Here is a 13,977-nt window from a genome sequence, read left to right on the forward strand (position 1 = left end):
AGCAATTTGGTATGCTATATGTGAATGTTTTTGATAGAATTATACTATAAATTATCATAAAAGTCTTCGAAGAAGCACATAATCATTTTACCGAGATCGCGTAATGGATTTTACAAGTTATTTTTAAGGGTGTCTTCGTCGAGGTCCGCGTTCGTCTGTTATAAATAAACGAGGCCTGGAATGGCGTTATTTTCAAATCGTTATTCGTAGTATAAACTTCGTAAAGGATAATATTTTGAATCATTCAAAATGGCAGACGCAACAGCAGCACCAGCAGTAGCACCAGCTAAATCACCAAAGAAAAAGGCAGCAGCCAAGCCAAAGAAGCCTTCCGCACATCCTAAATACAGCGAGATGATTGGAAAAGCCATCGCCGCTTTGAAAGAACGTGGAGGTTCTTCAAGGCAAGCAATTCTGAAGTACATCATGGCCAACTTCAACGTCGGAAAAGATGCCAAGTCAGTAAATGCTCATTTAAAACTTGCACTCAGAGCCGGAGTTAAGAACAACAGTTTGAAGCAGTCCAAGGGAACTGGAGCATCCGGATCTTTCAGAATTGGAGAGGCTAAAGTAGTTAAAAAGAAGCCAGCAAAGGCAAAGAAAGCAGCCAAACCTAAGGCCGCCAAGCCTAAGAAGGCAAAGAGCACACCCAAGAAGAAGAAGCCAGCAGCAAAGAAACCAGCTGGAGAAAAAAAGGCTGCCAAACCAAAGGCAAAAAAACCAGCAGCAAAGAAAGCAGCCAAGCCAAAGAAGCCAGCAGCCAAGTCACCAGCAAAAAAGAAGGCAGCCAAACCAAAAGCCAAGAAGACCCCAAAGAAGAAGTAAACTGTTCCAGACTTCAGTCTGCAGAGGCTATTCAGCCACCAAAAGCCCTTTTAAGGGCTACCCAATTTATTCAAAAAGAATCTACAATTGTTGTACATTAGTTATCAAACTAAATCTAGCTGAGCCCTACCCTTTTCTTTACTTTTCTCTGAACTTTGCACTGGTCTCTGAAATATTTTTTGGGGTCACATTATTTCCATTGTTTGTTTTATTTCACTCCTTATGACTATACTATTTCTAACACCTAAGTATGCAGCTGGGTTTGTTTTTTTTTTTGGATATATTTTGTGTAGTTAGGCACCATTAAAGTTATATCAGTGTATTTTCACGCACTTATTTGAACTGAATATAACTTTTTCTATTCAGTTTTCGTTAGAGTGACAATCTACGAAAATAGGAAGTCATGCTAGGGTTTTATTGTGCTCTTTTTTTTAGGGGGAAGGGGGTCAAAATCACACAGCTAACCTTCAACCGAAAAATCATTTTTGTCATTATGTGAGTTTTTCCATTTCTCTCTTCTTCTTCGTATTCAACTTGACTGACATTTTTTGTTGGACTTTTTCTACACGTAAGCAAAGTCAAAGGTTGGCTCTCTATTTCATATCAACTAGTCAATGGGGAGGTAACTCTAAAATTAAACTCAGTACTTTTTTTCAGTACTATATAAATAAACTGTTAAAATGTACATAATACAAAAGATGTATAACGTATCGTAAAAATCAGATTAGTAGCAAATGAATGCAGTGACGTTTGTCTGTTATTTATTTATTTTTTTATTTATTACTTGTCAAAATTACTACAATAATATTGTGTATTAAAAGTTAAAAGGAAACTCTAAAGTATGGAGGTTTTTGTTCAACCTTTAACAGTTCTGCAATTATTTTGTCATTTTATTACCTGCGATTTATTATGCAAATTTCACTATTCTCTACCTTTCGAATTTCATCTTTGTTTTACTCGTGTATAAAATAAATGCACCTACTTGTTTCTATGTTTCTTTCAAATGGTTGTCCTGTGTTTTTTCTCTTCTTTTTTCTCTCTGTTATTTAGTGTGCGACGACTTGACTGTATCTTTGCTATGTCATTTTAATCTTTCCACAGCACGCGAGGTGAATAAACCCGAAACAATACAGTGACGTCACACGTGACTACTGTGATGAACAGAAACAAGGATGGATGGACGGACAGTGGTACAAAAAGTAAGAAAAAGTTATTTCTCTGATAAAAGGTATCGCGTGAATTGTAGGTTCACGGTATAGGTTTTTTCTCTCATTTTTGAAGATCATATATACAGTTGTCTATAATTGCTTACATCCACTTCCTTTGAACTATGGTGGATAGTTGTCTCATTGGACGTCCTACCACATCTCCTTATTTTCATATTGAAATGACAGCAACTTAACGACACACACAAACATAGCCTGCTAGTATATACGTACATGGGAGACTGAAAAATTCTGTGCTTATTGGTAAATGATAAAAAAAAACATTAAAACTTTAAGGTATGCTATGACTAAGCTTTAAATATAAGGTAGATAGGGAGTAGGAAACACACATATTTTTTTTTTTTTATTTGGCCTTAATGAAGAAGAAAAGCACACACACAATATATTAGAACTTGTACTAACATCCATTAAACGCTATGCTAATATATGTCTTTAAAAGAGAACCATTATTTTATTTTAATTTATTTTTTCTTCGTTTCAATCTTGGTTTTTGATTCTTTTTACATTAAATCTGTTTTTACTGTTGCAATAGTTTACAAATATTTTTAGTCCAAATACAATTCATTGATAATATATCCCCCCTTTTTTGTCCGGATATTTTTTTTTTTTTTTTTTGAAAAAGGGGGGGGGGGCTGGAGGTTTAGTTAAATGCAGTGGGAAAATGTTTTGCCCAAAGTCCAATGGTTCACACTGATGTGTTTTTGTCCTTCTGTCTCTTTTTAATCGTCCGTGTCACGGGATGCTGCTTCACCCTTTACCGGTTCTGGTTTCACTTGCATAGCTTATATAGGTATAATGCATATGTATAGCCAGAGTCTTCACTGTGACACACATTCCCCTTTTTGAGGGGAAATAAATAACTTTTGTAATTGTCAATTAAGATACAAATGATATGTACCACTGTCGAATTATAAAACTACAAAAATCTTCGTGTTTTGTTTTTGTTTTGTTTGTATCGAAACTTTCAGGCGGCCAGGCCACTTTGAGCTCAGATCATCGGTTATTGATAATAAAATTAATGAAATATATTTTGCTGAAAAATATGGTATATTCGATAAGACATATTCGAGTTTTTGACTTGAAAGTGCGCAAATTGTACATGCAAATGGAAATAAAAGCGAAGACGCATCATACAGAACAGTTGTTCAGTGCCTCAGATCCACTGAATACAAAGTCGCTCTCTGAAAAGTTCCCAACGCTAGATTAAATAAAAAGATGTTTCAAATTCGTATTCTAGATATTGGGTTTGTTCATTCGACTCTTGAATGTTTGCGAAATTTCGCTCGGGTTGAATAAAAATGTTATTTGAAGTTTTAGTAAAAATCTGCAATTAAACAATGGCGCGTGAACTTTTTGTGTGTTTCCCTCTAGCTGGAAACAAACTTATTACGAGGAGGAACATGCTTCCAGTGAATAAAAACGGAAAGAAACCTAAAGAGAAATGATTTTTCTTCCTCTGTACAATTTTACGACGATAGAATATTTGTGTAATGAGAAAAACTCGTAAATTTTCTGTCAACATACCTGCGAAGACAATTCAGTCGGTTCTACTTTAACTATTAATATCTTTTTACTGTGTACATCGAAAAATACACAGTTTATCTAACATGCAAGATTAATGACTGTTGAGCAATTTGGTATGCTATATGTGAATGTTTTTGATAGAATTATACTATAAATTATCATAAAAGTCTTCGAAGAAGCACATAATCATTTTACCGAGATCGCGTAATGGATTTTACAAGTTATTTTTAAGGGTGTCTTCGTCGAGGTCCGCGTTCGTCTGTTATAAATAAACGAGGCCTGGAATGGCGTTATTTTCAAATCGTTATTCGTAGTATAAACTTCGTAAAGGATAATATTTTGAATCATTCAAAATGGCAGACGCAACAGCAGCACCAGCAGTAGCACCAGCTAAATCACCAAAGAAAAAGGCAGCAGCCAAGCCAAAGAAGCCTTCCGCACATCCTAAATACAGCGAGATGATTGGAAAAGCCATCGCCGCTTTGAAAGAACGTGGAGGTTCTTCAAGGCAAGCAATTCTGAAGTACATCATGGCCAACTTCAACGTCGGAAAAGATGCCAAGTCAGTAAATGCTCATTTAAAACTTGCACTCAGAGCCGGAGTTAAGAACAACAGTTTGAAGCAGTCCAAGGGAACTGGAGCATCCGGATCTTTCAGAATTGGAGAGGCTAAAGTAGTTAAAAAGAAGCCAGCAAAGGCAAAGAAAGCAGCCAAACCTAAGGCCGCCAAGCCTAAGAAGGCAAAGAGCACACCCAAGAAGAAGAAGCCAGCAGCAAAGAAACCAGCTGGAGAAAAAAAGGCTGCCAAACCAAAGGCAAAAAAACCAGCAGCAAAGAAAGCAGCCAAGCCAAAGAAGCCAGCAGCCAAGTCACCAGCAAAAAAGAAGGCAGCCAAACCAAAAGCCAAGAAGACCCCAAAGAAGAAGTAAACTGTTCCAGACTTCAGTCTGCAGAGGCTATTCAGCCACCAAAAGCCCTTTTAAGGGCTACCCAATTTATTCAAAAAGAATCTACAATTGTTGTACATTAGTTATCAAACTAAATCTAGCTGAGCCCTACCCTTTTCTTTACTTTTCTCTGAACTTTGCACTGGTCTCTGAAATATTTTTTGGGGTCACATTATTTCCATTGTTTGTTTTATTTCACTCCTTATGACTATACTATTTCTAACACCTAAGTATGCAGCTGGGTTTGTTTTTTTTTTTGGATATATTTTGTGTAGTTAGGCACCATTAAAGTTATATCAGTGTATTTTCACGCACTTATTTGAACTGAATATAACTTTTTCTATTCAGTTTTCGTTAGAGTGACAATCTACGAAAATAGGAAGTCATGCTAGGGTTTTATTGTGCTCTTTTTTTTAGGGGGAAGGGGGTCAAAATCACACAGCTAACCTTCAACCGAAAAATCATTTTTGTCATTATGTGAGTTTTTCCATTTCTCTCTTCTTCTTCGTATTCAACTTGACTGACATTTTTTGTTGGACTTTTTCTACACGTAAGCAAAGTCAAAGGTTGGCTCTCTATTTCATATCAACTAGTCAATGGGGAGGTAACTCTAAAATTAAACTCAGTACTTTTTTTCAGTACTATATAAATAAACTGTTAAAATGTACATAATACAAAAGATGTATAACGTATCGTAAAAATCAGATTAGTAGCAAATGAATGCAGTGACGTTTGTCTGTTATTTATTTATTTTTTTATTTATTACTTGTCAAAATTACTACAATAATATTGTGTATTAAAAGTTAAAAGGAAACTCTAAAGTATGGAGGTTTTTGTTCAACCTTTAACAGTTCTGCAATTATTTTGTCATTTTATTACCTGCGATTTATTATGCAAATTTCACTATTCTCTACCTTTCGAATTTCATCTTTGTTTTACTCGTGTATAAAATAAATGCACCTACTTGTTTCTATGTTTCTTTCAAATGGTTGTCCTGTGTTTTTTCTCTTCTTTTTTCTCTCTGTTATTTAGTGTGCGACGACTTGACTGTATCTTTGCTATGTCATTTTAATCTTTCCACAGCACGCGAGGTGAATAAACCCGAAACAATACAGTGACGTCACACGTGACTACTGTGATGAACAGAAACAAGGATGGATGGACGGACAGTGGTACAAAAAGTAAGAAAAAGTTATTTCTCTGATAAAAGGTATCGCGTGAATTGTAGGTTCACGGTATAGGTTTTTTCTCTCATTTTTGAAGATCATATATACAGTTGTCTATAATTGCTTACATCCACTTCCTTTGAACTATGGTGGATAGTTGTCTCATTGGACGTCCTACCACATCTCCTTATTTTCATATTGAAATGACAGCAACTTAACGACACACACAAACATAGCCTGCTAGTATATACGTACATGGGAGACTGAAAAATTCTGTGCTTATTGGTAAATGATAAAAAAAAACATTAAAACTTTAAGGTATGCTATGACTAAGCTTTAAATATAAGGTAGATAGGGAGTAGGAAACACACATATTTTTTTTTTTTTATTTGGCCTTAATGAAGAAGAAAAGCACACACACAATATATTAGAACTTGTACTAACATCCATTAAACGCTATGCTAATATATGTCTTTAAAAGAGAACCATTATTTTATTTTAATTTATTTTTTCTTCGTTTCAATCTTGGTTTTTGATTCTTTTTACATTAAATCTGTTTTTACTGTTGCAATAGTTTACAAATATTTTTAGTCCAAATACAATTCATTGATAATATATCCCCCCTTTTTTGTCCGGATATTTTTTTTTTTTTTTTTTGAAAAAGGGGGGGGGGGGCTGGAGGTTTAGTTAAATGCAGTGGGAAAATGTTTTGCCCAAAGTCCAATGGTTCACACTGATGTGTTTTTGTCCTTCTGTCTCTTTTTAATCGTCCGTGTCACGGGATGCTGCTTCACCCTTTACCGGTTCTGGTTTCACTTGCATAGCTTATATAGGTATAATGCATATGTATAGCCAGAGTCTTCACTGTGACACACATTCCCCTTTTTGAGGGGAAATAAATAACTTTTGTAATTGTCAATTAAGATACAAATGATATGTACCACTGTCGAATTATAAAACTACAAAAATCTTCGTGTTTTGTTTTTGTTTTGTTTGTATCGAAACTTTCAGGCGGCCAGGCCACTTTGAGCTCAGATCATCGGTTATTGATAATAAAATTAATGAAATATATTTTGCTGAAAAATATGGTATATTCGATAAGACATATTCGAGTTTTTGACTTGAAAGTGCGCAAATTGTACATGCAAATGGAAATAAAAGCGAAGACGCATCATACAGAACAGTTGTTCAGTGCCTCAGATCCACTGAATACAAAGTCGCTCTCTGAAAAGTTCCCAACGCTAGATTAAATAAAAAGATGTTTCAAATTCGTATTCTAGATATTGGGTTTGTTCATTCGACTCTTGAATGTTTGCGAAATTTCGCTCGGGTTGAATAAAAATGTTATTTGAAGTTTTAGTAAAAATCTGCAATTAAACAATGGCGCGTGAACTTTTTGTGTGTTTCCCTCTAGCTGGAAACAAACTTATTACGAGGAGGAACATGCTTCCAGTGAATAAAAACGGAAAGAAACCTAAAGAGAAATGATTTTTCTTCCTCTGTACAATTTTACGACGATAGAATATTTGTGTAATGAGAAAAACTCGTAAATTTTCTGTCAACATACCTGCGAAGACAATTCAGTCGGTTCTACTTTAACTATTAATATCTTTTTACTGTGTACATCGAAAAATACACAGTTTATCTAACATGCAAGATTAATGACTGTTGAGCAATTTGGTATGCTATATGTGAATGTTTTTGATAGAATTATACTATAAATTATCATAAAAGTCTTCGAAGAAGCACATAATCATTTTACCGAGATCGCGTAATGGATTTTACAAGTTATTTTTAAGGGTGTCTTCGTCGAGGTCCGCGTTCGTCTGTTATAAATAAACGAGGCCTGGAATGGCGTTATTTTCAAATCGTTATTCGTAGTATAAACTTCGTAAAGGATAATATTTTGAATCATTCAAAATGGCAGACGCAACAGCAGCACCAGCAGTAGCACCAGCTAAATCACCAAAGAAAAAGGCAGCAGCCAAGCCAAAGAAGCCTTCCGCACATCCTAAATACAGCGAGATGATTGGAAAAGCCATCGCCGCTTTGAAAGAACGTGGAGGTTCTTCAAGGCAAGCAATTCTGAAGTACATCATGGCCAACTTCAACGTCGGAAAAGATGCCAAGTCAGTAAATGCTCATTTAAAACTTGCACTCAGAGCCGGAGTTAAGAACAACAGTTTGAAGCAGTCCAAGGGAACTGGAGCATCCGGATCTTTCAGAATTGGAGAGGCTAAAGTAGTTAAAAAGAAGCCAGCAAAGGCAAAGAAAGCAGCCAAACCTAAGGCCGCCAAGCCTAAGAAGGCAAAGAGCACACCCAAGAAGAAGAAGCCAGCAGCAAAGAAACCAGCTGGAGAAAAAAAGGCTGCCAAACCAAAGGCAAAAAAACCAGCAGCAAAGAAAGCAGCCAAGCCAAAGAAGCCAGCAGCCAAGTCACCAGCAAAAAAGAAGGCAGCCAAACCAAAAGCCAAGAAGACCCCAAAGAAGAAGTAAACTGTTCCAGACTTCAGTCTGCAGAGGCTATTCAGCCACCAAAAGCCCTTTTAAGGGCTACCCAATTTATTCAAAAAGAATCTACAATTGTTGTACATTAGTTATCAAACTAAATCTAGCTGAGCCCTACCCTTTTCTTTACTTTTCTCTGAACTTTGCACTGGTCTCTGAAATATTTTTTGGGGTCACATTATTTCCATTGTTTGTTTTATTTCACTCCTTATGACTATACTATTTCTAACACCTAAGTATGCAGCTGGGTTTGTTTTTTTTTTTGGATATATTTTGTGTAGTTAGGCACCATTAAAGTTATATCAGTGTATTTTCACGCACTTATTTGAACTGAATATAACTTTTTCTATTCAGTTTTCGTTAGAGTGACAATCTACGAAAATAGGAAGTCATGCTAGGGTTTTATTGTGCTCTTTTTTTTAGGGGGAAGGGGGTCAAAATCACACAGCTAACCTTCAACCGAAAAATCATTTTTGTCATTATGTGAGTTTTTCCATTTCTCTCTTCTTCTTCGTATTCAACTTGACTGACATTTTTTGTTGGACTTTTTCTACACGTAAGCAAAGTCAAAGGTTGGCTCTCTATTTCATATCAACTAGTCAATGGGGAGGTAACTCTAAAATTAAACTCAGTACTTTTTTTCAGTACTATATAAATAAACTGTTAAAATGTACATAATACAAAAGATGTATAACGTATCGTAAAAATCAGATTAGTAGCAAATGAATGCAGTGACGTTTGTCTGTTATTTATTTATTTTTTTATTTATTACTTGTCAAAATTACTACAATAATATTGTGTATTAAAAGTTAAAAGGAAACTCTAAAGTATGGAGGTTTTTGTTCAACCTTTAACAGTTCTGCAATTATTTTGTCATTTTATTACCTGCGATTTATTATGCAAATTTCACTATTCTCTACCTTTCGAATTTCATCTTTGTTTTACTCGTGTATAAAATAAATGCACCTACTTGTTTCTATGTTTCTTTCAAATGGTTGTCCTGTGTTTTTTCTCTTCTTTTTTCTCTCTGTTATTTAGTGTGCGACGACTTGACTGTATCTTTGCTATGTCATTTTAATCTTTCCACAGCACGCGAGGTGAATAAACCCGAAACAATACAGTGACGTCACACGTGACTACTGTGATGAACAGAAACAAGGATGGATGGACGGACAGTGGTACAAAAAGTAAGAAAAAGTTATTTCTCTGATAAAAGGTATCGCGTGAATTGTAGGTTCACGGTATAGGTTTTTTCTCTCATTTTTGAAGATCATATATACAGTTGTCTATAATTGCTTACATCCACTTCCTTTGAACTATGGTGGATAGTTGTCTCATTGGACGTCCTACCACATCTCCTTATTTTCATATTGAAATGACAGCAACTTAACGACACACACAAACATAGCCTGCTAGTATATACGTACATGGGAGACTGAAAAATTCTGTGCTTATTGGTAAATGATAAAAAAAAACATTAAAACTTTAAGGTATGCTATGACTAAGCTTTAAATATAAGGTAGATAGGGAGTAGGAAACACACATATTTTTTTTTTTTTATTTGGCCTTAATGAAGAAGAAAAGCACACACACAATATATTAGAACTTGTACTAACATCCATTAAACGCTATGCTAATATATGTCTTTAAAAGAGAACCATTATTTTATTTTAATTTATTTTTTCTTCGTTTCAATCTTGGTTTTTGATTCTTTTTACATTAAATCTGTTTTTACTGTTGCAATAGTTTACAAATATTTTTAGTCCAAATACAATTCATTGATAATATATCCCCCCTTTTTTGTCCGGATATTTTTTTTTTTTTTTTTTGAAAAAGGGGGGGGGGGCTGGAGGTTTAGTTAAATGCAGTGGGAAAATGTTTTGCCCAAAGTCCAATGGTTCACACTGATGTGTTTTTGTCCTTCTGTCTCTTTTTAATCGTCCGTGTCACGGGATGCTGCTTCACCCTTTACCGGTTCTGGTTTCACTTGCATAGCTTATATAGGTATAATGCATATGTATAGCCAGAGTCTTCACTGTGACACACATTCCCCTTTTTGAGGGGAAATAAATAACTTTTGTAATTGTCAATTAAGATACAAATGATATGTACCACTGTCGAATTATAAAACTACAAAAATCTTCGTGTTTTGTTTTTGTTTTGTTTGTATCGAAACTTTCAGGCGGCCAGGCCACTTTGAGCTCAGATCATCGGTTATTGATAATAAAATTAATGAAATATATTTTGCTGAAAAATATGGTATATTCGATAAGACATATTCGAGTTTTTGACTTGAAAGTGCGCAAATTGTACATGCAAATGGAAATAAAAGCGAAGACGCATCATACAGAACAGTTGTTCAGTGCCTCAGATCCACTGAATACAAAGTCGCTCTCTGAAAAGTTCCCAACGCTAGATTAAATAAAAAGATGTTTCAAATTCGTATTCTAGATATTGGGTTTGTTCATTCGACTCTTGAATGTTTGCGAAATTTCGCTCGGGTTGAATAAAAATGTTATTTGAAGTTTTAGTAAAAATCTGCAATTAAACAATGGCGCGTGAACTTTTTGTGTGTTTCCCTCTAGCTGGAAACAAACTTATTACGAGGAGGAACATGCTTCCAGTGAATAAAAACGGAAAGAAACCTAAAGAGAAATGATTTTTCTTCCTCTGTACAATTTTACGACGATAGAATATTTGTGTAATGAGAAAAACTCGTAAATTTTCTGTCAACATACCTGCGAAGACAATTCAGTCGGTTCTACTTTAACTATTAATATCTTTTTACTGTGTACATCGAAAAATACACAGTTTATCTAACATGCAAGATTAATGACTGTTGAGCAATTTGGTATGCTATATGTGAATGTTTTTGATAGAATTATACTATAAATTATCATAAAAGTCTTCGAAGAAGCACATAATCATTTTACCGAGATCGCGTAATGGATTTTACAAGTTATTTTTAAGGGTGTCTTTGTCGAGGTCCGCGTTCGTCTGTTATAAATAAACGAGGCCTGGAATGGCGTTATTTTCAAATCGTTATTCGTAGTATAAACTTCGTAAAGGATAATATTTTGAATCATTCAAAATGGCAGACGCAACAGCAGCACCAGCAGTAGCACCAGCTAAATCACCAAAGAAAAAGGCAGCAGCCAAGCCAAAGAAGCCTTCCGCACATCCTAAATACAGCGAGATGATTGGAAAAGCCATCGCCGCTTTGAAAGAACGTGGAGGTTCTTCAAGGCAAGCAATTCTGAAGTACATCATGGCCAACTTCAACGTCGGAAAAGATGCCAAGTCAGTAAATGCTCATTTAAAACTTGCACTCAGAGCCGGAGTTAAGAACAACAGTTTGAAGCAGTCCAAGGGAACTGGAGCATCCGGATCTTTCAGAATTGGAGAGGCTAAAGTAGTTAAAAAGAAGCCAGCAAAGGCAAAGAAAGCAGCCAAACCTAAGGCCGCCAAGCCTAAGAAGGCAAAGAGCACACCCAAGAAGAAGAAGCCAGCAGCAAAGAAACCAGCTGGAGAAAAAAAGGCTGCCAAACCAAAGGCAAAAAAACCAGCAGCAAAGAAAGCAGCCAAGCCAAAGAAGCCAGCAGCCAAGTCACCAGCAAAAAAGAAGGCAGCCAAACCAAAAGCCAAGAAGACCCCAAAGAAGAAGTAAACTGTTCCAGACTTCAGTCTGCAGAGGCTATTCAGCCACCAAAAGCCCTTTTAAGGGCTACCCAATTTATTCAAAAAGAATCTACAATTGTTGTACATTAGTTATCAAACTAAATCTAGCTGAGCCCTACCCTTTTCTTTACTTTTCTCTGAACTTTGCACTGGTCTCTGAAATATTTTTTGGGGTCACATTATTTCCATTGTTTGTTTTATTTCACTCCTTATGACTATACTATTTCTAACACCTAAGTATGCAGCTGGGTTTGTTTTTTTTTTTGGATATATTTTGTGTAGTTAGGCACCATTAAAGTTATATCAGTGTATTTTCACGCACTTATTTGAACTGAATATAACTTTTTCTATTCAGTTTTCGTTAGAGTGACAATCTACGAAAATAGGAAGTCATGCTAGGGTTTTATTGTGCTCTTTTTTTTAGGGGGAAGGGGGTCAAAATCACACAGCTAACCTTCAACCGAAAAATCATTTTTGTCATTATGTGAGTTTTTCCATTTCTCTCTTCTTCTTCGTATTCAACTTGACTGACATTTTTTGTTGGACTTTTTCTACACGTAAGCAAAGTCAAAGGTTGGCTCTCTATTTCATATCAACTAGTCAATGGGGAGGTAACTCTAAAATTAAACTCAGTACTTTTTTTCAGTACTATATAAATAAACTGTTAAAATGTACATAATACAAAAGATGTATAACGTATCGTAAAAATCAGATTAGTAGCAAATGAATGCAGTGACGTTTGTCTGTTATTTATTTATTTTTTTATTTATTACTTGTCAAAATTACTACAATAATATTGTGTATTAAAAGTTAAAAGGAAACTCTAAAGTATGGAGGTTTTTGTTCAACCTTTAACAGTTCTGCAATTATTTTGTCATTTTATTACCTGCGATTTATTATGCAAATTTCACTATTCTCTACCTTTCGAATTTCATCTTTGTTTTACTCGTGTATAAAATAAATGCACCTACTTGTTTCTATGTTTCTTTCAAATGGTTGTCCTGTGTTTTTTCTCTTCTTTTTTCTCTCTGTTATTTAGTGTGCGACGACTTGACTGTATCTTTGCTATGTCATTTTAATCTTTCCACAGCACGCGAGGTGAATAAACCCGAAACAATACAGTGACGTCACACGTGACTACTGTGATGAACAGAAACAAGGATGGATGGACGGACAGTGGTACAAAAAGTAAGAAAAAGTTATTTCTCTGATAAAAGGTATCGCGTGAATTGTAGGTTCACGGTATAGGTTTTTTCTCTCATTTTTGAAGATCATATATACAGTTGTCTATAATTGCTTACATCCACTTCCTTTGAACTATGGTGGATAGTTGTCTCATTGGACGTCCTACCACATCTCCTTATTTTCATATTGAAATGACAGCAACTTAACGACACACACAAACATAGCCTGCTAGTATATACGTACATGGGAGACTGAAAAATTCTGTGCTTATTGGTAAATGATAAAAAAAAACATTAAAACTTTAAGGTATGCTATGACTAAGCTTTAAATATAAGGTAGATAGGGAGTAGGAAACACACATATTTTTTTTTTTTTATTTGGCCTTAATGAAGAAGAAAAGCACACACACAATATATTAGAACTTGTACTAACATCCATTAAACGCTATGCTAATATATGTCTTTAAAAGAGAACCATTATTTTATTTTAATTTATTTTTTCTTCGTTTCAATCTTGGTTTTTGATTCTTTTTACATTAAATCTGTTTTTACTGTTGCAATAGTTTACAAATATTTTTAGTCCAAATACAATTCATTGATAATATATCCCCCCTTTTTTGTCCGGATATTTTTTTTTTTTTTTTTTGAAAAAGGGGGGGGGGGCTGGAGGTTTAGTTAAATGCAGTGGGAAAATGTTTTGCCCAAAGTCCAATGGTTCACACTGATGTGTTTTTGTCCTTCTGTCTCTTTTTAATCGTCCGTGTCACGGGATGCTGCTTCACCCTTTACCGGTTCTGGTTTCACTTGCATAGCTTATATAGGTATAATGCATATGTATAGCCAGAGTCTTCACTGTGACACACATTCCCCTTTTTGAGGGGAAATAAATAACTTTTGTAATTGTCAATTAAGATACAAA

General features: G+C 35.1%; 4 protein-coding genes across 4 annotated transcripts; all 4 read left to right on the plus strand.

The window, feature by feature from the left end:
- Window positions 1–212: 212 nt before the first annotated feature.
- On the plus strand, window positions 213–901 carry LOC139509469 (histone H1-delta-like). The gene has a single exon (XM_071296167.1). The coding sequence runs from the start codon at window positions 250–252 to the stop codon at window positions 823–825; it is 576 nt and encodes a 191-aa protein (XP_071152268.1). The 5' UTR covers window positions 213–249; the 3' UTR covers window positions 826–901.
- Window positions 902–3,891: 2,990 nt separating this feature from the next.
- LOC139509470 (histone H1-delta-like) lies at window positions 3,892–4,580 on the plus strand. Its single transcript, XM_071296168.1, has one exon. It carries the CDS (start codon window positions 3,929–3,931, stop codon window positions 4,502–4,504), a length of 576 nt encoding a protein of 191 aa, XP_071152269.1. The 5' UTR covers window positions 3,892–3,928; the 3' UTR covers window positions 4,505–4,580.
- A 2,991-nt stretch (window positions 4,581–7,571) lies between these two features.
- LOC139509471 (histone H1-delta-like) lies at window positions 7,572–8,260 on the plus strand. The gene has a single exon (XM_071296169.1). It carries the CDS (start codon window positions 7,609–7,611, stop codon window positions 8,182–8,184), a length of 576 nt encoding a protein of 191 aa, XP_071152270.1. The 5' UTR covers window positions 7,572–7,608; the 3' UTR covers window positions 8,185–8,260.
- Window positions 8,261–11,250: 2,990 nt separating this feature from the next.
- On the plus strand, window positions 11,251–11,939 carry LOC139509472 (histone H1-delta-like). Its single transcript, XM_071296170.1, has one exon. The coding sequence runs from the start codon at window positions 11,288–11,290 to the stop codon at window positions 11,861–11,863; it is 576 nt and encodes a 191-aa protein (XP_071152271.1). The 5' UTR covers window positions 11,251–11,287; the 3' UTR covers window positions 11,864–11,939.
- The last annotated feature ends 2,038 nt before the right edge of the window (window positions 11,940–13,977 follow it).

The sequence above is a fragment of the Mytilus edulis genome, unplaced genomic scaffold (assembly GCF_963676685.1).
Source record: "Mytilus edulis unplaced genomic scaffold, xbMytEdul2.2 SCAFFOLD_660, whole genome shotgun sequence".
Lineage (NCBI taxonomy): Eukaryota > Metazoa > Mollusca > Bivalvia > Mytilida > Mytilidae > Mytilus > Mytilus edulis.

Excerpts from the sequence above, each read along its gene's own strand:
- LOC139509471 (XM_071296169.1), top strand. The coding sequence starts at position 7,609 with ATGGCAGACGCAACAGCAGCACCAGCAGTAGCACCAGCTAAATCACCA.
- LOC139509469 (XM_071296167.1), top strand. The coding sequence starts at position 250 with ATGGCAGACGCAACAGCAGCACCAGCAGTAGCACCAGCTAAATCACCA.
- LOC139509472 (XM_071296170.1), top strand. The coding sequence starts at position 11,288 with ATGGCAGACGCAACAGCAGCACCAGCAGTAGCACCAGCTAAATCACCA.
- LOC139509470 (XM_071296168.1), top strand. The coding sequence starts at position 3,929 with ATGGCAGACGCAACAGCAGCACCAGCAGTAGCACCAGCTAAATCACCA.